This window comes from Photinus pyralis, unplaced genomic scaffold (assembly GCF_008802855.1).
Source record: "Photinus pyralis isolate 1611_PpyrPB1 unplaced genomic scaffold, Ppyr1.3 Ppyr1.4_LG4, whole genome shotgun sequence".
NCBI classification, from domain to species: Eukaryota; Metazoa; Arthropoda; class Insecta; order Coleoptera; family Lampyridae; genus Photinus; species Photinus pyralis.
The window spans coordinates 22,877,837-22,901,610 of record NW_022170511.1 but is presented as its reverse complement, the minus strand read 5'-3'; the positions used below and the strand labels follow the sequence as shown (position 1 = coordinate 22,901,610).

Genomic DNA, 23,774 nt, shown 5'->3' with positions numbered 1-23,774 from the left:
GTTTTACCAAAGATTTTCACCAAACAATAGTTTCTAGCTTGTATGTCATCTTCTGTTGTGTCCTGATTATTCTGTAACGAATCAGAATCATCCACTGAGTAGTCTTCATCAGATTCAGATTGTCGAATTTTCATCTTCTATCAGACGTTTTGTCACTTTACGAACCGCAGCTGGTTTTTGTGACGTTTTCTTTTTTTTTTCGCGTAAATTTGCTTCGATTTCCAGAGAATTTTTTTCGGGTGCACTTGTTAAAATACAGGATCTTCCTTTCTTTCGTTGTGAAGTTTGTGGCTGCAATGTGGTGGCAGTGTGAGAAGAATAATATTCCATTGCTTTTGGTAAAGTTTAAAGCAGCAATACTTAGATGACTCTCATGGTTGTCTAATATTAAGAGCTTTGGATTTTCTGGAGTTGGTCTCTCATCCTTTGCAAAATGCTGAAGTACATGTAAAAACAATGTACTATTCATCCAGCCACAAGGAGTTGCCGCGCCTTGGCTACCAACACGAGTGTTGTTGATCATATGATCCTTAAAATTTACCCGGGGAAATACAAAAAAAGGGGGTACCTACATATTTTCCAGAAGCTCCTATAATCCCAACTATTGTAGTAAGGATACCTCGCTCTGCTGATGTCATTTGGCAAACACTTCTCTTTCCTTTTTTAGCTAAGACTTTTGGAGGCTTGTGTACTGTCGTAGCTGCGGTTTCGTTCAAGTTATATATATCTACTGCCTGTAAATTGTATATAGAAGTATATAAACAATGTAGTATACCGTTAGAGTGCACGAGTCACACATTTAGAGCCCACCCTGAACAAAAAATTTTAAGAGATTGTACTTCGCGCGCTGCCAATGCGCAGTCCCCCAACTAACCGTCCTGCTCTCTTCATTACTGTTTGTGTGCACGCGCAATTCACACGTAAAAGTTTTCACGTGACGTTAAATTAAGGGAGAAGATTAAACGCCTTAAGAAACGGATGAAACGATGTAAAGTAAAACGGGATTTAGCGAGGCCGGGTCGGTCTCATAAACGCGGGGTAAGATACAAAGGCCGCCGCCATTTGCATAGCAGCGCCATAGACAATGGATCGTTAGGTTAGGTTAGCTGTATTATATAGACAGGCAACTCAAATAAAAAAATTGGGGCATTGAAAGCGCCACTCCGTGTCTGGTTGAATAATTACTAAGCATCCCGCTCCCGCCATTAATTTGAATTCAAATTAAATTTCATTTTCTTGAGTTGTCGCACTCCTGCGCTAAACCATCACGTAACACGAAATTGACTAATATTTACATATTAGACATTAGTCAATTTAGTGTTAGCGGATGGTTTAGCGTAAGGGTGAAGACAATTGTAATATTTATATATTAAACACCAAACACTATTAATTTATTACACTTTTAAGTAGGTACTTGTTTTATTTATAAATATATAAGTAAACCTAAATATCCAAAGCTTAAGAGATAGGACTGTTATTCACAAAGTAATTAAACTAAATAAAGTTTTCTAAAACGGCGGTAAAGCTGAATTTATAGTTAACGTACCTGTAACACAGTACCGTGTCGTTACCAATTGAAACCTTACGTGTTGCACATTGGCATTTATAGCAGTGGTCGGAACGATACTACGTACCAAAATATTTTCGTATGCTTTAAATCTTTTACTTTTAGCGTTGAGTGAAGAAATGTCTTTTAGGTAGTACTAGATCTATTCGTTGAGTACTGCTCACATGTCGGGCTCTTTGAGGAGGTAGCGTAAATCACCAAAAGTTGTCAATTCTAATGTTTTTCGATACAACACTAAAAAAAAGTATTGCTATATTGATTTCAATACTTTTTTTAAAAACATATCGCAGTACTTCGATCGATAATCATTAAGTATCGTGACACATTTATCGCGATATTTCTGGCCACTGATTATAGTTACGCTTAAAGTACTATTACAAACGTTAAGGTAAAAATGTGCAGGAATTTGCCATTAGAGTGAAAATTCTCACATTCTCACCATGGTTTGTTCAAATATTGTTAAGAAAAGATGCGGCATATACATGAAATTTATAAATAATAAACAGAATGGCGGATAGCCTGTGCAATGTACACGTGACACTCTCACCATTATGAAAACTATAAATAGTACTGTAAACTTCGGTTATAACGAACCTCAAGGGACCGCGAAAATCTGTTCGTTATAACCGAAGTTCGTTATAAACAAAAATGTAAAAAAACGTATACAAGATACATTTTTAAATTTTTATTGTAAAATAAATGCAATTCCATTTTTAAAAGATACAAAAAATAAACTTTGAACCACAAATGTACATAGTACATATTTAAGTTTTAATAGACTATGTACATATGTAATTATGTACATATGTAATTATGTACTAATTACATATTAGGTTGTAGTAAGGTTAAAGTAGTCGGTAATTCTTTTCTGAACTTCTGCATTGTTTGCACAAATGTTATCTACGAATGTTTCCAACTCAACTAAATTGTTAAACAAATTTTGTGATGCACCGCGCGATTGTAAAAATTTTCGAATCTCACGTAGACATTGAACTGCGCTTGCATTCGTAACTGTTGCATCCTCCGTACTATCCTCGTCTTCGGTGTCTGAGTTGTTATCCTCATATTCTTCTATTACCGCAGACATTATTTCATCATCCGTCAAAAATTCGGAAGTTATGACACAGTCATCCACAGTAACAAATTCATCCACAACATTATCCTCGATGGCCACTCCATGGTTTCCAGAGGTAGAAGTACCAGGCGTTGTCGTCCTTTGTTGATTTATAAGCCAGGTGTGCAGTGGTAAATCGTCATCAGAGTCATATTCTTCATCCGTACTGGGAGAATAAAATCCTGCGTGCTTATAACAGTTTTTTATTGTTTGCCTTGATATCTTCTGCCAAGATTTGTGGATTAGATTTATGGCATCCAATACAGAAACGGTTACAGCCTTTCCCGAATCTATGTTTTGCACTTGCCTAATTAGCAGCGAATGACGATAATAGGTTTTGAGGGTCCATTGGCTGAAGTATAGAGCTTGTGTTTGGAGGCATGAAGACTAGCTTGATAAACTGCAATTGTTGAATTTTGGGATGTGCTGGGCAATTGTCAATTAATAACACAATTTTGCGTTTTTTTCTTTTCAGTTCTTCGTCCCATTTTCGCACGTGCTCAATGAATAACTCTGATGTCATCCAAGCTTTAGAATTTGCGCGATAATCCACTGGAAGACTTCTAACATTTTTAAAACATCGGGGGTTTTGGGACTTGCCAATAACCAAAAGTTTTCTTTTTTCTGTCCCTGACATATTGGCGCAAACCAACACAGTAATCCTCTCCTTCGACAATTTACCGCCAACACATTTTTCTCCTCGGAATTTTAAGGTTTTGTCCGGAGTAAGTTTAAAAAAGAGACCTGTTTCATCCGCATTAAAAACATCATTTTCGCTGTACTCTTCTTTAATTGTTGGCCAGACAGTTGAAATCCAGTTATCCACCACTTCTGTATTAACATCTGATGCTTCACCGAGAATTTTACCGCTGCATATGTTATGTCGCGCTTTCCATCTTTCAACCCAGCCTTCACTGCACACGAAGTTGTCTTGAACTTTTTTGCCAAATTCTTCCGCTTTTGTTCGGAGAATTGCACCACTTATTGTAACATTATTCCGTCTCTGTTGCGAAAACCATATTAACAGAGCTCTATCCACCTCATCATGTACAGATTTTCTCATTTTCTTCACTTTAACGTTTATGCTTTCAAATGCTTTTAACAGTTCATCCCGGTTCTTCCAAATTGTTGCAACAGTAGATTTGCTCAAGCTTTTTTCGCGGCACACATCAACTTGTTTTTTCCCACCTATCAACTCACGAATAATGTCACATTTAACTTGCAACGTAAACGATTGCCGTTTTTGTTTGTCACCCATTGTACACGTATCGCGGAAGCAAAACTGCATCTGCAACTGCGGGAGAGTGACTAATTGCTAAAAGCCATAAATAACTTCGGCGCAAACAAATCTTGCCGGGGCGGATGTTGACTCATTTTCGTGAAAACGTGTAATATCCTAAGGGCACTCGTACGACTGTTTACAATGGATATATGTAGTACAATAATTTTGTTCCAACGCGCGCGTTCGTTAAAACCGGTGGATTTTGTATATAAAATACGCCTAAGCGTCTATTTTTCAGTTCGTTATAACCGATTGTACGTAATAACCGGGATCGTTATAAACGGTAATTTTTAACATTGTCCTTATGGAACTATTGGCGGGACTTTCAATTTGGTTCGCTATAACCGAGGGTTCGTTATAACCGGGTGCGTTATAGCCGAAGTTTACTGTAATTCTTAAACTTAAATGTATTAAAGTTCTTACGAAAAGGGAACTATAAACCCAGCTTAAACAACCTAAATATAAGAACCTTAAAGATAGGATTGTTATCACAGTAATTAACACACACAAACTTAGTAAAACTTAGCTTATTCAATTGTTAACATATTTACAAAAGCACCACCTTCAACATACACATCAAGTTGAAATTTCTAAATGTTTTAAATCTGCCACCCTTTTTTTAATTTTTTTATTGATTTCATAAATATTCATGGCTTGTATTTTGATCGGGTCTTTTGTGAGTACATTCTCACTCCTGCCTTTTAACATTTTGTTTATATTTTTAGCCCAAGTAAGAGAATGAAAAAGGCTTATTTTCTCACAAATTATATCGAACAAATCATGTTCCTGACATATGCAAGTGAAACTTAAATTTTGTTTTAAGATTACCTTTAAAACGCATTTTATATTTTGCTTGTGACATACTTGCGGCAAAATCTCAGTAAGTATATGAATGGCAGTTTGAAATAGTGTATTAAACATTATTGAAGGAGTTGTCAATGGGCGCCTATTTTCTATCTGATATTCTTGAATAATAAATCTCTCTTTCAAAGATAATTCATTTAACGACCCCACAAGCTGTTTTTTACATAACACACAATTGTTTATTTGTTTTATAATACTTCTCACAACACTTCCTGCAACATATGTTGAAGTGGCAGTTCTTTGTAAGGACTGGTCACTTAATTCACTTGATAAATTAACGTCTGGTACTTCGAAATGCACATCTGATGTTTGTTGTGGAACACTAATCAAACTTTTAAAGGAATCTAACACTGATGAATCGTCTTTTTCACAATTGGCACTAGGTGAATGTACAGAGGTTAAATTATTTAATAACAAAGTTCTAAATGAATATGTAAAAGATTGGCAGGTTGGATTAATGTTCCGGATACCGTGGCTTCTAATAGCTCCAAAAAAGTTTTCTAGAGGATCTTGATTAATATTCCGGCAGGATAAATAGGTGACACCTTCTTTTTGGAATTTCTTCCATAAATACCGAAACCCTTTTAGGGTGTGCACCCAATTATGAATTGTTGGGGGTTTGTACTTGCTGCCATTAGATCGTAAACATCTCATAGATTCAAAAACTTTTAAAGCTTCAAGCCAGAAGTCGAAATGTGGAGAATCCTTGCTAACTGCACATCTGAGTCGGTTCTCTTGCACATACTTTGACCCATTTACGCTATCAAAGCATTTATCCATAAAAAGAACCAACTCTGCAGTTTCTGTAGCGTTAGTAGGTATGTTGTGTGGTGCTGCAAAAAAAATATTTGTATTTAATTGTTACAAAAGTACTTGCAGATGCAAATCATATATGGGTACTGTTACGTAATGTTTGATAGTAACAATTAAAAAAGTGATCAAAGACTCTGTATTATTTTAATGAATCTAGTTTGAAAAAATAGGTAAATTAAATATTTAATAAATTAATAAAAGAATAAATAAACCGAGAAATAAATCAATTCATATACTTACACAGACGTGCTAAACCACGTAATAGAGAAGCCACTCGCTTACTGAAAATTTGGGCAGCATACGCAACTTTCATTTTTTTTCGATTTTGAATATGTAGATTTGTGATTTTATGAAGCATTCTATAATCTGTGTCTTCTTCTACTTGATCAAGGGAAACAAGGTTGGCAATATGCTCCCATTTGGCCGTCATAGTTTTTCCCTTTATTTCATATTCAATATCGTGGTCAAAAAGCAGGTTCCGCATACATTTTAATAAATGTGGAGGGTCATAAAGGGGCACAATTTCCTTATCATTCACTAAAAAACCAAATAATCTATTTTCTTGATCTCTTGACTTGAAAATTCTATTTGTCTCTGAGTACAATAAATTTATAGCGGACCTATTAGGTGCTCCTTGATCACAAACTGTGCCAATTACTTCCAATCCAGCGCTTTGTGCAGCTATGATGTTGGTTTTTAAAGTATGAGCTATCATATCTGATTTCATGCCTCCTTTATTAAAATAAAAAGAAAGAGGCTGCTTCCATTTTTTAAAGATACCGCGAGCCATGAAAACCATACCCTTGTCTGCGATAATTGGAACCTTTGTGGATTCGGTACCGTTATCTTGGAATCCATCAAACGAGTCTGCACCAGTATTATATTGAATTGATGGCTCTAAGGCTATCTCGTCAAAAATAATAATGCAATACCTATTCCGAGGATCCATCTTCTCAGCAGTTAATTTTAAATGATCAAAAATGTGAACATTAACTCCTGCTTTAAAGGGAACCTTGTGCAATAAATTTAACAACGTCTTTCTTGATGGCAATGCAAAAATGAGTTGTAAAAATTTATATCCCTTCGGACTCTGCTTCATTACTGCCAGAGCAAAAGTTTTGTCTGCCAAAGTATACCTTCTACCTTTTGGAGAGATGGCTTGATTTTTTAACTGTCCCATAAAAAAAATAGCTGAAGTTTCATTTAACTTTAGTTTTAAAAAATCTTCTGATAATAGGACATTTTGTGCTTCTTTTAAACGTCGTTTTGTTGTAGCCAGTTCACGATCCAGTCGCTTCGCGGTTTTTCTAATATTTTGTGCCACTCTATAAATCTGTTGGGCTTCTATCGGAACATCCTTGCTGTGTCTTAATTTTCCAGTTTTTAAAATGTTCATTTTCTGTCTTAAACCTGCAAGTAAGGAGTTAAATTAATGGTGCATAATTATTCAAATGAAATTTCGTGAATTACATAGATTATGTAACTCATCCACCACATATTTATTTACTGACTATACCTTATTAGAAATTAATTACCTTTCCGAGAAGATTGAAAACTGCACTTCCGCAATGAAGTATGAGAGGTGTTGCCTGCTTCGACTGATATTGGAATGCAAACAGGAAAACTTGATGTGAATTCTAAAATACACTCAGAATTAAATTGTGGATTTCAAATTTACAACCAAATGAGTTTAGTTTTTGAATAAAAATGACAATATTAATATTTCATTTCAAAAACTATAAACAGTTATGCAGTGTTTTCATGAAACAATAGTAATTAACTTGTTGAAAAAGCACAATTTTCATCTACCAGTAAATTTAATCGCCCAATAAGTACTACAACAACGATTGTGTCAACAATTGGTAATCATGTAATTTACCGGGAGATTCAAGTTATGGGGAGGTGAAAAGACCGAGTCTAACATTGACTAATTTGACTCAAGAGAACACTGCTTTAGTTGTAAATTTAAGATATGCAAATTAATTCAAACTATTTGATTCAATAACATTGCCCTCCAAGGCTAAAACGAACATGTAGCATGTAATATTCATTGAAATTAAAACTATACCTGTAGGCAATGTAGGGGATTCACATTGTGGTGTTGATACAGATGTTGAACATTCTGCTTCTTCCATATCTAAAACACATGTGTTATACTAAAAGAATCACAGCTGACTAGCTAAAATATGCTATTCATAATAATCCATTGGGGTTTTTGTTTATAATCCTAATGTGATTCACTGACTGAAAATTATACCAGTGAAGCGGAATGTATCATACCTTGTCTCTCGCGTTGTCTGCATATTCCAACATTTAGAACAGGTACAGCATCATATTTTAAATTTGACCCTCTCCTGCCACATGGGATGATTGAAGATTCATCAAAATGATTATGGCACACCCTGTATGTTTTATAAATAAAGGTTCGATCTTTCTGATGCAGTAAGGAAGATGAAATAGCATTAAGCCACTGTGTTTGTAACTATAATAAATGCAAAAAACTTCAATATTTATATCTATACCATAATAGGTACATCTTAAACTTACATGTGGATCCTTCGGAAATCGATGCATTTTAATACCTTGCCCGCTTCTAACCTTACATGTAGGTACACAACAATAAATAACCATTTTTCTGTTAAAATAATAAGCACTATTTAATTATTAATAGCCAATGTCCTTTATCCTCAAAAAAAAACGACACGCTTGTAAAATATAACGACACGTAAACTTTCACACACGCTTTCACAAACATGAAACTTAGGTTAGAAAGCATAAATCTCAACACGTGATGTGGCGGGCAAGCGGTTTATTTAAATTTTAAATAAAAGGTAGAAGAGGTGGTAGATAGCAGCGCTAAAGTCGTCTGGTTGACAAACTAATTCCTTGAACCAATTTGTCCATTACAGTTATCCACCCCTGAGCAGCGCGGAGCGCTTGAGATCCCGTTCGCCGGTTGATATTCGGCCTTCATCTTCACGCGTCCCAGTTTCGGACTCGGACGCTAGTGATTCTGCTTCTTTAGCAGGCACGTTTAGTGGGTCAGACGCGGAGCGTCTTGCGACCCCAGAATTATCACCTCGGATTTCAATTACGCGACCTGCAGTTAACCTTGAGAAGAAATGCGTGGAGGTCATGTCAAATTTTTTGATAGATAAGCCGGCGTGCGCTGCGCCTATGCAGCAAGAAGTTGCGGACGTTTTATTCGCATTAACTAGAAATGGGCTTCCGGAGGAGGTTCGTAAGCAGTATCTGCTTAAATATGTCAGGCCTTCAAATTGTGAATTAAACCCACCTGTTCTGAATCCCGAGGTGAAATTTAATTTATCTAAGAGCGTGATTGACAGGGATGACAGGTTGGTCTTGGGACAAGACCAATTACGAGCAGGGCTTGCTGCATTAGGTAAAGTGCTCACGATTATGTCTTCGGGGGAAATTAACTCACAGTTCGACAATATTTTTGAGCTTGTTTCCGATGCCTGTAAATTGGTGGCGGATATTTTCTTTCGAGAAAGTAACATAATAGTCCGGGAGCCAGCTGACATTTGAGGGTCGTTATAGTAAGAAAGCTGGAAATTTTTTTTGGCGTCTATTTAGATGCACTGATTAACGAAATAAACGTCAGCTGGCTAGATAGCGGTGGGGGTAGCCGTAGCAGCCACCCACGCATGTATAATAAAAATAAACTTAAAATCATAGTAAGAAAGATGAATCTTTGTAGGCTCGTTTATTAGCCTATGTATAAATGAAAAAAAAATAGTCAGCTGACTGCACCGCGGTGGATTATACGTCAGCTGATTGGATAAACATGTAAAAAAAAGTTAGATAAAATTAAAGTAAGAAAGCTGAATTTTGGTGAAATAATAGTTTACTACATCAGTTTTGAGAAAAAAATACTCCGCTGCAATTTCCATGGTGGGAAAGTCATCAGCTGGTTCACGAAAGATGATATGCGCCCGTATTTTGTGGCCGTCAGCTGATGACTTTTCCACCACGGAAACTCCAGCGGACTATTTTTTTTTATAAAAGTGATATAGTAAACTATTGTTGTAACAAATTATAACTTTGTTAATTTGATTCTTGCTTTTTTAGAGCGAGTTGGATGCTGCATTTATGAAAATTAGCTTAGTTTCGAACACAAATCGATCACGCACCGTCCCGAAACCGATTTTAACACGTTCCTCGTAGTTTTCTCGAATTTTTGAGACCTCGATCGAAATTCTCCGTCTCAAATTAAACTCGCAATTAATTAAAAAGACAGTACAGCGCGTTCGGCAATCTTCGGCGCTTAATGTGGGCGAAAAACAAAACGAAGCGGTCACGTGACTTTTGCAGACCTTCGGGAGAAAATTTACCACGGCGCCGTCGTCCGAGTTACCTCCTCGAGGTAAACGGAAAAAGAAAGAGAAAACTTGCCCGCAGGTATCGACGCCGATTCCGACGCCGTATCTCTTTGCCGGAACGCGCTATTCAAAATCTCCGGTTTTCCACCTCTCACCCCCCTCCGGGGGGTGGTAGGGCGACCCGCGACCCCTCGTCTCGTAGGTCTCGTCGAGATCTACAATCGCGCAATTGTACGTTTTGCTCTAACTCGAACGGTTCGGCCTGTAGAAGGCGTCAAAGTTGGAAAATGCGGAAAACCACCTTTTCGAGAGGTTCCCAAACGGGGCTATAGAATTGAATCGCACCCCGGCACAAATACGCTCTTTCACGTCGCTCGACGTCTCAGAAAGCGCGAAAAAAAGTTCCGGTGAAGTTTTCGAGTTACGAATTTTTTTCTAAAATTTTCGATTTTTTCGCTTCTTATGGCAGCTACCCCGTAGGTCGCCGGAGGAATTTTCTTTACCCCATCGAAAGTTGCCCCAACTATCCCTACCCCCCCGCGCCGGCGCCTCGACGCCCTAACCCTAACCGTATAGCTACGGCGAATTTATAACCGCGCCCGCGCACCTCGACGACGATGCTCCCCAGCCGCTCAGGAGAATTTCCCAGTAGCGAAATTCTCGGAATCGATCCGAAATTGTCTCAAAAAGGTCCGATAACATTTTCATCAAAATCGGTGCATTTTAAAAGAAATTAAAACTGAAAATCGAGTAAGCTCTTGTTCAATGACTCCACTTCAAAAGATTTTAAATTTCCAGTTTTTTTGGAGCAGAAAACGCAAAAACACTGTACGTTAGACATCGCGATCTGTTCTCTACGAGTTCACCAGCTATAATTGGAGGGGTAGCGTTCATCCGCAGGTAGCTGTGGATGGGTCCAGGGTCGATGAGCTATAACCTCCTCACTGAAACGTGTAGAGACGCTCAGCAGCAACTGTTGTGCTATTATATAATGTCACAGAATTTCTGAGTATTCATACAAATAAAAAAAAAGTAAATAATAAAAAGTGTTCAATCGATAATTGCCGAATCGAGCTAATTTTCATAAATACAGCACGAAACTCGCTCTAAAAAAGCAAGAATCAAATTAACAAAGTTGTAATTTGTTACAACAATAGTTTACTGTATCAGTTTTATAAAAAAAATAGTCCGCTGGAGTTTCCGCGGTGGAAAAGTCATCAGCTCACGGCCACAAAATACGGGCGCATATCATCTTTCGTGAACCAGCTGATGACTTTCCCACCATGGAAATTGCAGCGGAGTATTTTTTTCTCAAAACTGATGTAGTAAACTATTATTTCACCAAAATTCAGCTTTCTTACTTTAATTTTATCTAACGTTTTTTTTTACATGTTTATCCAATCAGCTGACGTATAATCCACCGCGGCGCAGTCAGCTGGCTATTTTTTTTCATTTATACATAGGCTAATAAACGATCCTACAAAGATTCATCTTTCTTACTATGATTTTAAGTTTATTTTTATTATACATGCGTGGGTGCTGCTGCGGCTACCCCCACCACAAATGCGCCAGCTGATGTTTATTTTATTAATCAGCACATCTAAATAGTCGACAGAAAAAATTTCCAGCTTTCTTCCAATTGGTCGCCAAAACTGCCAACTGGCTCCCGGACTATAGGGTGGCTTGTCACAAATCTGAAATTATAGTTTTTGAAAATTAGAAAAAAAAGTCTATTGAATTCTTGGCCTGGTATCGAACATGGGGAGAATTCCACGAAATTTGTTGTGTACATACGAAATTAGGCGAATCACAAGTAGGCGGGGAACACTTTCTGATCCGAAGGACCAATCTTCAAATCAGTATAACTCAACAGTAAAACACCTTTATTTGTTATGTCCATTCAGAACGTTTTGTGAAGAATAACTTTTAATAAACCGACTGTGTAGCTCAGTGGTAGACCACTGGGCTACATAGCCGGAGGTTGGGTGTTCGAACCTGGACCGAGGTGAGAATTTTTCATCTGTGGCAGAGCTGGAAATTTCCTCCTTAATTTCGAGGATTCTACCGGCTACTCCGAATTAGATTTTCGTGCGGTTTTCCTAATTCGTAAGGTAAATACCGGAGTAGTAAAGAACAAGCTAAGGCATTCTAAGCCTGTTGAGAGCCCAGAACAAGAGAGGGACAATAAGTAAATAAATAAATAAGTAAATAATAAATAAATAAACGTTAGAATGCTAAACCATGTTTCTAAGGGTGCTATATGAATTTTTTAATTATTTGGATGTAGATTTCACCCTGTCAGACGGGTACTAAGCGATTGTCCATTTTGCTGGAGATATTTTATCCCAACGCGAATAGCCTAATAAATATTAGAATGTGAAACCTTTTTTCTTAGGGTGCTATATGAATTTTTTTTCTACTTTGGGTGTAGATTTCACCATGTCAGTCAAGTGGTTTTGTAAATGCGAATGGTGGCGGCAATTTTTTATAGTTTTATGTTCTTTTGAGTAGCTTTATATTGGTTTTAAGGGAGGCATCTAAAATGAATTTTAGTTTAGCTGCTGGAAAATGAGTGCTGTACGAGAGCGCATGCGCTTTTGGCTGCTATATTGAGAAACGGTTTTCAAATGCTGATGTTTGCTAAACGTTAAGGCTCATCTAACTCTAACCCTTCAGTATTTACCCATTTTACGCTTATTTGGGTAACATTCACAGTTTCTTTGATTTTAATTGGCTGCTTTACACAACGCGTTTTCACTATATTATATTATAGGTATAAGGGCTATAACAAAATCCGTGTACTGGGTCTTTCTAACGAGTCCACGACACGTTTTCTGAGCTCAATGAGCGTTTTCGTTCATTGAGTCTAACAATAGCAGAGAATAGGTAAATAATTACTAACCAAAGTGCCAGTTACGAAGGTAAGAAACAGATTGTAACCTAATTTACCAATGTCACAAACCACTATCTCTAGAGCTAATTATCTGTATGCTTCCCATTAATTCCCCTGTAATTTGTGACTCTGTCATAGTGAAATATTGCCATGTATAACAACCTCCCTCAACTGTGCACGTAATTTAGGTAAACGCAGAGCTTTTTTTAAAAAATTAAATTTACACGAAGGAAAAATGAGAACTATTACCTACATTCTGAAATTCGTAGCAAAAATAAATTCGGTCGACATGAGTAATAAGGAAATTAAATAAATATACAGCAGCTGCCACGTTACTTAGCATAATATATATTTTGCTTTTGTTAATTAGCTACTCTGCGAAACGAAACCCTCCACACAAACACACAGTACGTAGAAAATTAGATCTTCCGGCTGTACATCCGGGGCTGTTTCTACATATGGCGCTTACCGCAATTCCCATATTTTGCATAATTTATTTATTCGTGCGAGCGCTCCTGAATTGCCACCTGATTGCCCAATAACGACGAGGTGGAAAAATTTCGGATTTGAAGAGCTCGGCAATTATATCGCTGTCGAGGCATCTAAACAACATGGATTTACAAACGACAGCTGGAGGCAGCGAAACGTAAAAACTATCACGCCGCAATAGTTTCAAAGCGTTTTCAATTAAACGACTCACCAAGTGAAACGTTTTATTTGCGGTTTCGCATAAAACGCGAACCGTAATGTAAGAAGGCAAGAAGGGCCGAACCGAAACGAAAAGGAAAGAGGACTTAACTACGAGATTTATTTCGAGGATGCTTGATGGCATTTGGCGTTATAAAGTGTAATATAAATGTTTTATCTCCGGCAGCGGTTTGCTCCATAAAGTGATGACGGTTTTTAGCCTAAACGCGTTGTTTTTTATTAGTAACAAAAAGGCAAAGGGCCTTCTTGATTAATACATTCCATTCTGCGTTGAGTTTTATAAATGCGGTAGTTTCTATGAGAAGGTACGGTTGAAACTTTAATGAAACCCTTACTGAATCATTTATTACTAGTGGCATTAAAGTAGAGGAAAAAAAACTGGAAAACCTTCAGGGACATTCACCTCCAACATTTATTTTCATTTTGTGTGTTTATGGACTTATAATGTTACTAATAAGGTAGTCGGTAGGATTACTGACATAATAATAAATGATTGTCTCGAGTGCCGAAACTAATGGCGTCATCTTGAAAGTAACAATATTATTTTTTCACGTGGCTTATCCATCAAATCATTGCTGATGGGATTTATGGATGAAATAAACGCACACCAACCGATTTCAGTAATTTTGCGATCACAACTGACTATTAATTATCAATTACGGAATGATATTCATTATTTTATTTAAATTTTCGTAATTTTAATGAGTTATCCAGAAATCGTTGTCTTAAAAAAACTAATTGTTCCCGAACCCAGGAGGTCACTCAATTATCCATGCCCGAACCCGGATTCGAACCAGGGACCTTTAGTACCACAGTAGAGCTTCAACGCCACACAGACCGGCTTGGTAGTAGCACTCGAAATTTATATGATCCCCAAAAAATAGCAACTTTGACTCCGGTGAATCCGAATCTCTCAAAAAATAACTACATTTTGACCTACACGGTTGATACTTCCGTGGCTCAAAACCGAATCTTGATCTGAGTTCTTAGCTAACGCGGCTTGACCCGTAATGCCTTCAAAAATTCCTTTCGATTAATCTTTACCTATCTTCTATTTCAAGATGACCTGTAGCAAGAGGAAATTTGATTGGTTATGTCCCCCGATTTACATTCGAGGTAGAGTCGTGCATTACCACCCTACGCTAATTCCACTTGGCAAATCCTTAGCTTGTGGTATAGCCAATACTTCGACCATCCTGTACACCCTCTGCTATCAACCTATCACCATACGCACTGTTAAAAATCTCCAGAATTTCACATCCCCCCCCCCCCATTTTTATCCAAACTTTGAACATTCTTCGATAGTCTCATGCTTATTAATTGTGGGTGATACACGAGTTGTGTCAAAAAAATCCAGTAATAGAAGTGACCAAAACAAAAATGTTTTTCGAATAAACTGTATGTTGGAAATGTTTGTTTGGGATCTACCCTTAAAAATCCCTAAATTTGCATTTCTTTAATTTTTCCTCGAAAATCATAAGACGCATCAAGAAAAAAGAATTTATCCTACCTCATTGTACTAAAACATGTATTGTTTGAGAAGATTATCATTAAATTAAGTAGAAACAAGTAGCCTGGATAATGATGAGCATAAACGGTAAGTGTTCGTGTGTTCTAGCCAAGAAATATTGGATAGGATGTTGTAAACCCTACAGATTTTTCTAAAATTCCTACCTCAAGAAAACATTTGGACATCGACAACATTTGGTATTGGTCATATTTTAACATGAACTGGAAGTGAACATTTTTCCAAACAAAGATTTTTCTATTATCGACTGGCAATGGTTGAAACTGAAACCGGATCAAGCTTCGAATGATAAAATTCTACAAAGAACACACGAAATAACAAGACGGTTAAGGGAAAACGGCCGTATTTACGTATAAAGAGAGAAAAAATGTCATAAAAATAGGGCGAATCTCCAGAAACAATGCTTATACATCAAACTATTGAAATTACACCTTCACTGAAATTTTTAGCGATGCGCGCAACAGGTCTTAAACGGGCCGATCAACAAGTACCAGAAGGAAAAAGAAGTGAAAATATGCGCATCCAACGAACCTGAATGAATTGTCTATTTATGATAATCATAATTCGCCATGCACGAATCCGATTTGAATTGACAAATACAGTGAACCTCAAACAAATACAGTGAGTACTCGACCAATAATAATTTATATATACCTAAGAAAATCAAACTGTTATATAATCTATAACTCTCGACAGGAAAGATTGCCGGTCACAGCACACCTTGTGTCGATCTACAATCTCTGTTTTCCGAACTTCCGGAATAGGATCGTGCCAATGTTGAACGAAAAGCCTTTTTGTTCAACATTGACACGATACTATCCCGGAAGTTGCTCACATCTTTAGAAAAACATAGATTGTAGACCGGGATCAAGTGTTCTGTGACCGGCAATCTTTCCTGGCGAGAGGTTTATATGCGGTTTTTGTCCTGTGTTTTGAAACAAATGCGCGCAATCGTGATTTTCGTAAGAACTGTACAAAATTGTTCACAGTATTTTTCTTCTTTTCTTTTCTTTTGTTTTTTTATATTTTACTACTCTTTATGTTTTCGAATAGTTTTTTCAATTCATGATCGATCATCATCAATCGAATGGATAATATACGAACTTACCTATTTCCGCAGCGAAATTGATGTTCTTTGACTCAGGAAATGTGATTCCAACCGATTTATCTTCTTATAGGGAGTAACCACTCAATCTGGTTGATAATCAAACCTCATATTTTACTAAATGGTTGTGTCACAGTTTTCCAAGTACCTATAAATTATTATTGGTTGAGTATCACTGTATTATTTGTATGAGATTCACTGTATTTGAGAATTCAGGTGCGTGGTGAATTATCTTGGTGCATTCATTCAGATCCGTTGAATGCACATGTGAGTTTACATTTTCACTTCTTTTTTTTGTGGTATTGGTTGATCGGCACGTTTAAGAGCAGCTGCGTGGAGGAAGGTGTAATTGCAATAGTTTAGTGTATAAGTATTGTTTCTGGAGATTTACGGGATTTGTATCTGATCACGCCGAATTAGTTTTGGATCGAGATTCATTTTTTCTCTCATGTGGAGGCTATAAATTGAGTTCATAGTATATACGTAAATACGGCTGTCTTTTTATCTGTAGTGTTCATTTTAGGATTTTCCCATTGACCCGGTTTAAGTTTCAACTGTTGCCAGTCGATAATAAAAAGGATTTCCAATGTAATTAAATTTTATGCGATTTATTATTACGTATTAGGGTTTTCAGTTTAATTTCACAAATCGGTTTTTTTAAACCACGTTACATTTCTTAAAAAAAGGTTTTGAAGCATAAGTTGTTTTATTTTTTTTTTAATTACAGAAGACTGATTCATTTTATTAATTGACTACGAAACTAGTTCGCACTTACTCTTTTCTCTAATTTGACCATTGTCCTTATTTTGGACACAATGTATACAGTGATATTTATTAAGAAGTAGACATAGCGATTTACGCATATTGTTTTTCCCTATGTCTACTTTTATATGACAAAATCTCTTCTGAAGAGCACCTAATTTTATGCAATCAAAATAAGTTATAAAACCAAAAAAATGATCTGGCTGTCATAATTTGAATGTGTATAATATAAACATTTTAAGACAAACGGAACCAACGGAATTTCTGCGACCGGCGTCCCCATTAAACAATAATAGATCAGCGTCTTCTGTTTACACTGCAGTTTTGTATCGGCTAAACGGAATCGCGGAACCAGGATAGCATTTTGGTCCACGCGTCCTAGATTCTCTCATTTTTAATGAAGGCATCCAAACTTTAATTCACAACCTTTTTCGCGTTTGATTTATATGTGGTTAACTTCGCTACTGGTGATGCACGCAACTTTCTCCGCAAATACTACAGATGATCGACTGCGCTGACTGCTTCACCTTAATTTTTTAACAATACGCTTGCGCAAACGCTCTGGCGGTTTTTGAGGCGAAATCTCTTGCGGATCAATACGAATTCACTCGCGGCTTTATCTCAATTGCATGACGGCTGTCTCTGAACGACCAAATTCCCACTACTTTACGTTTTTTGAGTCACACCCATCCCCTCTTCCGCCAAACAAATATTTTTTCCAAAGTTAGCGGACGGTGCGTAACAAGGTTGATAACTACGCAACTACCCTTTCAAAATCGTTCCGTAATTCTAGCTAATCTCGTTACCTTCCACGACTTCTCGGCGCATTTAATCATATTTTAGGAACAAAAATTCAATTCGAATCAAATAAAATAAAATAAAATATAAAATTTATATTGTCCCATTTATGGCTGTCATTTTTCAAATTAAAATCTCTTATTATTTAAAAAAAAAATCCGTTACCGGGTTCCCTTTACACCTTATTCGAAATAGTGTTGTTACTATTTATTTTCTCACCCTCGTTTAGCGCGCGCCATCTCCGGGTAGGAATTTTAGTCTAATAGAAGTTTCGACGTAAACGTTTGTCAAACAGTAACGGGAGAAGGCTCAGACAAGACAACCAATTTATTTAAAGTACCAAATTTGAGTGGAATTTTAGCAAATTACTAACGATCGATCAATAGCGTAATAACGTAATGCAGTTGAATCAGCTACCCCTCGAGTTAAAAAAAGTTATAAATAACCACGTTAGCGATAATCAAATTTTACCCATACGCGCAAATTAGCTTCAGCGAAATACAAAGCACAGCCACGAATTTTTGCCGCAATATATTTCCACTTAATTCGTAAATATGTTTATATCCGCTCGAAGTAAATATTATTCACAATATCCTCATAATTCGGCTTTATGGCCATATTAACTTATTTTCATCGAAATTTATTAGGCGTTCATCGCCGCTTCATTAGATTGTACGTGTATAATCCTTTTTGTTTATGATACATTTTGCTTTGCGTAATTACGCTGTGCGCCGTAACAAAAAATAATTACCTACAAGCCGAATTTTCGACATGTGAGTTTTGCAAAATACTGTCTACCACGTTAGAAATATCGTATGATGATTGATGTAAAATGCGAGTTCTGTGTTACCGTCCCCCAGCACACGCCAATCCACTTTGTATAACGTGAAATAAACGCATCTAAAGCCGCGTGCGTACGTTCGCCTTAATATTTGCACTGCCAGCTCAGACAAAGCGTAATAACTTTCGCCAGTAAATGCCATTTTACGAGAAACTCCATACTCCATATTCCTGAAAGCCCGTAATAAAACTCAAGTAGATGGCACGAAAAAGATGTCAATGTATTAGAATTTTAAATTGCGTTTTATATACTGCGGGTTATTTTATATGTTTCAGAAGAGCCGTTTCGGTCAATATAGTACTCTAACTAGTTTGATTGCGAATAATTCACTAATATTATTTTTTTAGGAAAATTAAGGAAGGGTAGAATGCATCACGTCACAGTTGCCACGTTCTTGGTTTTACCATTGAATATAGTGTTTTTATTCAATGGTTTTACTAAGTACGAGCATTGAATAAAAACACTATAAGAAGCCTAACGCCAGGTAAATAAAACGCGACGGACGATTGAATTGAGATATAGGCGCTCCACCGTCGGTCTTGAACTGTGAAGAGTGAGAATTTGCTTTCCCCAGAGTCTTCAGTATAATTTGAATCGCCGTTGCGTACGTATCGTGCTGTTACTATAATTAGTAACGGCTGTATAAGGTTGTAAGATTTTTGCCGCGCAAGGCCAAAGTCTAAAGACGAAAGATCTATAAAAATAGGAACTATGATAATTCCTTGCGTATAGTAATGTTATAGATTGAACCTTTCTTAATACAAACAAAATATTATTGAAAGAGATTGATTTCTGTAAACGCTAGAGCCGTTGTTGTAGTTTTTGTCGCTATTAAGCATTTCAAAACCACTCACTTTAAGTACTTTAAAAATACACTTGAAAACTTTACTTGTCATATTATTGAAAGCTGTGCTAGCCTGCTGACAATCAGCTTACATTGGTAGTCTGGTGGCCACTGCATTTCAATTATCTAAACAATAATTGAATATGTAACCAACTTTCCAAACAAGTCCTTTTTACACTTGTTGTACTGTAAACAACATTGATTATTGTTTTTATTGGGAAATCTGCGTATTAAATTTTATATACTTAGTGTGATTAATTCGAAATGGCAGATTTTATGCTATTAATTTTTAATGTTATCAACAATGAAGAAAGGTACGTATGAATATGAATATTTACATACATGCATTTTACACTATAGTGTTGCGATTTAGGATTAGAATGAATTTAAACAGAAGACAACTTCGTGATATGAGTGATCCATTTTCGCTTACTGAAGAAACCTTCAAAGGAATTTATAGATTGTCCCGGCAGCTGACTCGTGATTTGATGACAGACTTATCACCCTTTCTGCAGGATAATGAAAGAGTTTTGGGCATTCCTAAACATTTAAAAGTATGTTCTAAATAATCGGATTATGTACATTCTTGTACCGTCCTATAAATGTTGTAGATTTTGGCCACATTAAATTTTTTGGCTCAAGGGTCTTATCAGAAGGCTGTTGGACAGGACTTCTTCTGTCCAATGAGCCAAAAGTCTGTAAGTCGATGTGTAGAGGAAGTAACAGGTGCTTTAGTTGAACATTCAGGAACATCCATACCACTGATTACAAGTTTAGTAATGATGTTTAAGAGCCAATTTTCAATTTCATTTAACTGTATATCAATAGGCATCCCACCACCTGTTTGTAACCGATGTACATACAACTCTCTGGCTTTTCTCTTTGTTCTCGAGGTCCATTCCGTAAAACTCTATAGAAAATTGAATACTTAAATATATCCTGAAAATAAAGAAAGGTAACTACACCTTTTTCCACTCCTCTACACTTTTGGTTGCCCCCTTTGAGTTATTAAGAATATTACATAACTTGGCAAATTCCTCAGTTGGTATCTCTGTTAGGCACTTAAATTTTTCTAACTGTTTTAAATAAATTTTAAATTGTTCAACAGTTATTTTTGTTTTTCTTTCTAAAATATATATTTATCAAAAGTTGTGTGTACAAAAAACAGTATACAATATGTAAATAAAAATTAAATTAATGACCAATCAATTTTAAGTATGTGCCTTTTTTTCAAAAATATCGCAAAATCTGTGGATACCTCGGGCAATTTCCTGTAGGGCAGAAGCAACCGCCAGAAGACCATCCCTTTGCTCAGCTTGTCCATGCGCGTAAGCATTGAGTAAGGGGTGTTTCATTGAACCTTAAAAAGTAATATATTGAATTATCATATTCGGAAACATTTATTTCTTACTCTTTGTGGTCTTTGGGGTAGCTCTTTTTATGTTCCCCTGAACCTTAGGAGTAGAGGATGGATCATCAACATCCTCAAAATCATCATCACACATTTCAATATGGGTTTCCTACAAGTATTGGGTTTAAAATATTAAAAGAATGTACCACATTTATGTATATAAATACCTGGTGCCCTGTCAGAGTTATTACTACATCGTCATCTGCATTAATCGGTGCTTCGGTGTCTTCAACACCTAGTTCTTGTACCGATGTAATTCCTGACACAGCCACAACACCTGTAGCTTCCAGATATCTTTTTTCCACTTCAGAGAGTAATTTTCCTTCTCGAGCTCTTTTTTTGACAAGAGACTTCCATTCAGTAAAAACCTACACAGTTATTAAGAAATAAGTTTAAAGCTATAACCAAACCGACTGACCTTTTTCCAGCCTTCCACCGTTCTTACAGGTCCACTCCCACAAGAATTTAATTCATCAACGAGAGACGTCCAAAGTTCTTGTAGGATTTCAGGGTTCATACCTGGCTTTAACCTGCCAGTCACGAATAATTTATTATTTTCCAAAGTGCGCACATAAATTTCAAACTGTTCTTTTGTTGTTCGTTTCTTAGCCATTTTAATACCTATTTTCAGAACTAATTATGTGATTTGGTTAATTTGATATATAAACGTAGATATATGGATAAATTGCATGTACTTTTGTGCCTATAAATCTGTAGCGTACTTTAAAGGTTATGTATTACACTCTACTAGAACTACAAAGGAGCATTTGGACTAAAAACAGCTAACTTCATACCATTATCATAATCAATAATCCATTCGATTTCAATATTGAAAATACGTTTACAATGTGGGATTCAGACTACCAAATTTAATCAATATTGTTAACTTCAAAGTTTTAATCTTACTTAGTAACTAATATTGTTTGCTAAACAATGGTCACCAGACTTAAGCTGATTGGGTGATCACGGGTAAATTGATGTTTTCAAAAAAGCATCTCCCAGGAGGAATAAGCGTTATTTTGGGAAATTAAAGTAGAGGTTATTTACACATAGAAACGGTAATAAACTATATTTTTATTCTCAATCGCTACCAAGATGTAACCAACAATAATTTATTATTATTATTCTCACCGTCTGGTTTTATTTTTACGGCTACAAATCCATTTTCTGTAACCAGTTATGCCACATTGCTTTATTAGGGTAGGTAATACTTGTAAACCGCATTCTATATTCTATATTTCCCATAGCTTTATCTTCTATCTTTAGAAGGGATATAAGTTCTTTTTAGCGCATTTCCACAAAAATAAAAAAAAAATGCGCTATTGTGGCTACTTTGTCCGTCCGTCCGTCCGTCCGCTAACTTTGCGACGCTACTAGATCTTTATCTTAAGAGCTATTGTTCTACTTTTTTCGCTATTTGGTTCGTTATGGTGTCGAGTCTTGTACCAAGGAAGGAATTTTTTCTGTACCGCTTACAAAAAAAGTTATTGTAAAAAAAAACAAAAAACCGTTTTTTACATGTTCCATAATTTTACCCTTTTGCCGTTTATTAACGATCCTAGAGATCATTTATAATTTTGCATTGCTATCTGTCGCCTGCCGGTTGGTCTCTCCGTCTGTTCCTTTGTCTGTCTGTCCATCTATCTCTCCGTGTGAACGATAACTTTGTTTAGAAATGTAGCATAGCTTTAGCCATATAATACGCAATGCCAAAAGTTGAATCGAATCGATTCAAAATTCACAGTGCCCTTTTCGCATCTCGGCCATTTATAAACCGAATTGCAAACTTTTTTACTTATAAAAGTATTTGAATGAAATTTGATACATAGGCACTTGGAATAAAGGAAAATCAAACGCCAATTTCAAAATTTGGTTTTGCGCATGCGCAGTGCCAACTTTTTTATTTATGGAAGAATTTAAACGAAATTTGATACATAGGCACTTGGGATAAAGGAAAATCAAACGCCAATTTCAAAATTTAGTTTTGCACATGCGCAGTGCAAACTTTTTTATTTATGGAAGAATTTAAATGAAATGTGATACATAGGTACTTGGAATAAAGGAAAATCTAGCGCCAGTTTCAAAATTTTATTTTGCGCATGCGCAGTGCCAACTTTTTTATCTATGGAACCATTTAAGTGAAATTTGATACTTAGGCGCTTGGAACAAAGGAAATAACATTAGTTATAAAATTTAGGTTTGCGCATGCGCAGTTCCAACTTTCTTATTTCGAAAAGCATTGAAATGAAATTCTTCTCATAAACTGAAATTGAAGTAGCACGTCAAAAATGGATTGCCCATGTGCAACGCTATCTTTCATATTTGTGGCCGGAGTTTTACGATTTTAACAGAAGTTGCATCTTATAAATGGGAAATGAATGCAAGTGGAAATGCACTTTATGTAAATCGTTTATGATTACTTTTTAACTTGTTTGGTATTTTGACCGGGTCCTTGCAGACGCCGGGCTCTCGTTCCACGGAACCCACAGAACCCTGCTAGCTGCGGCGCTGTTTTTAATCCTTGCGATTACTCGATTTTTCAAATCATTGTCGTCTACGTTTTGTGCTTTGGTAATTACCAGTGCAACAGGTAGTGCTTTGAAACTTCGGCAACGGTCGCCAGTGTTAAATTGTGTTAAATTTTCAATTGATTTGTAATTTCTAATAGCAAAGGACTGAAAATGACTAGTAGTACCAGCGTTCCAAGTTATAAGTGCGCGTATTTCGGATGTGGCATCAGTAATAGAAATAAATTATTAAATAAGATTAGTTTTTTCCATTTTCCGGTTAAAAATGATGAACTAACGAAGTTATGGAAAACAAATTGCGGTAATGTGAGTGTGCGCTTAATGGACAGTGAAACCTTAAAAAACTACGTGATCTGTGAAAATCATTTTAAAA

At 36.3% G+C, this 23,774-nt stretch overlaps 2 protein-coding genes and 1 long non-coding RNA gene across 3 annotated transcripts; 1 reads left to right on the top strand and 2 right to left on the bottom strand.

The window, feature by feature from the left end:
• Positions 1–2,396: 2,396 nt before the first annotated feature.
• On the bottom strand, positions 2,397–4,282 carry LOC116169012 (tigger transposable element-derived protein 4-like). Its single transcript, XM_031485044.1, has 2 exons — positions 3,083–4,282; positions 2,397–3,033 (listed from the first exon to the last, which is right to left on the bottom strand). Exons 1-2 carry the CDS (start codon positions 3,967–3,969, stop codon positions 2,397–2,399), a joined length of 1,524 nt encoding a protein of 507 aa, XP_031340904.1. The 5' UTR covers positions 3,970–4,282.
• A 15,437-nt stretch (positions 4,283–19,719) lies between these two features.
• Positions 19,720–20,204, top strand: LOC116168764. Its single transcript, XR_004144828.1, has 3 exons — positions 19,720–19,776; positions 19,836–20,016; positions 20,074–20,204. It is a non-coding gene; the product is annotated as an uncharacterized LOC116168764 (long non-coding RNA).
• Positions 20,205–20,862: 658 nt separating this feature from the next.
• On the bottom strand, positions 20,863–21,486 carry LOC116169011. Its single transcript, XM_031485042.1, has 3 exons — positions 21,292–21,486; positions 21,041–21,241; positions 20,863–20,982 (listed from the first exon to the last, which is right to left on the bottom strand). Exons 1-3 carry the CDS (start codon positions 21,484–21,486, stop codon positions 20,863–20,865), a joined length of 516 nt encoding a protein of 171 aa, XP_031340902.1.
• Between the last annotated feature and the right edge of the window lie 2,288 nt (positions 21,487–23,774).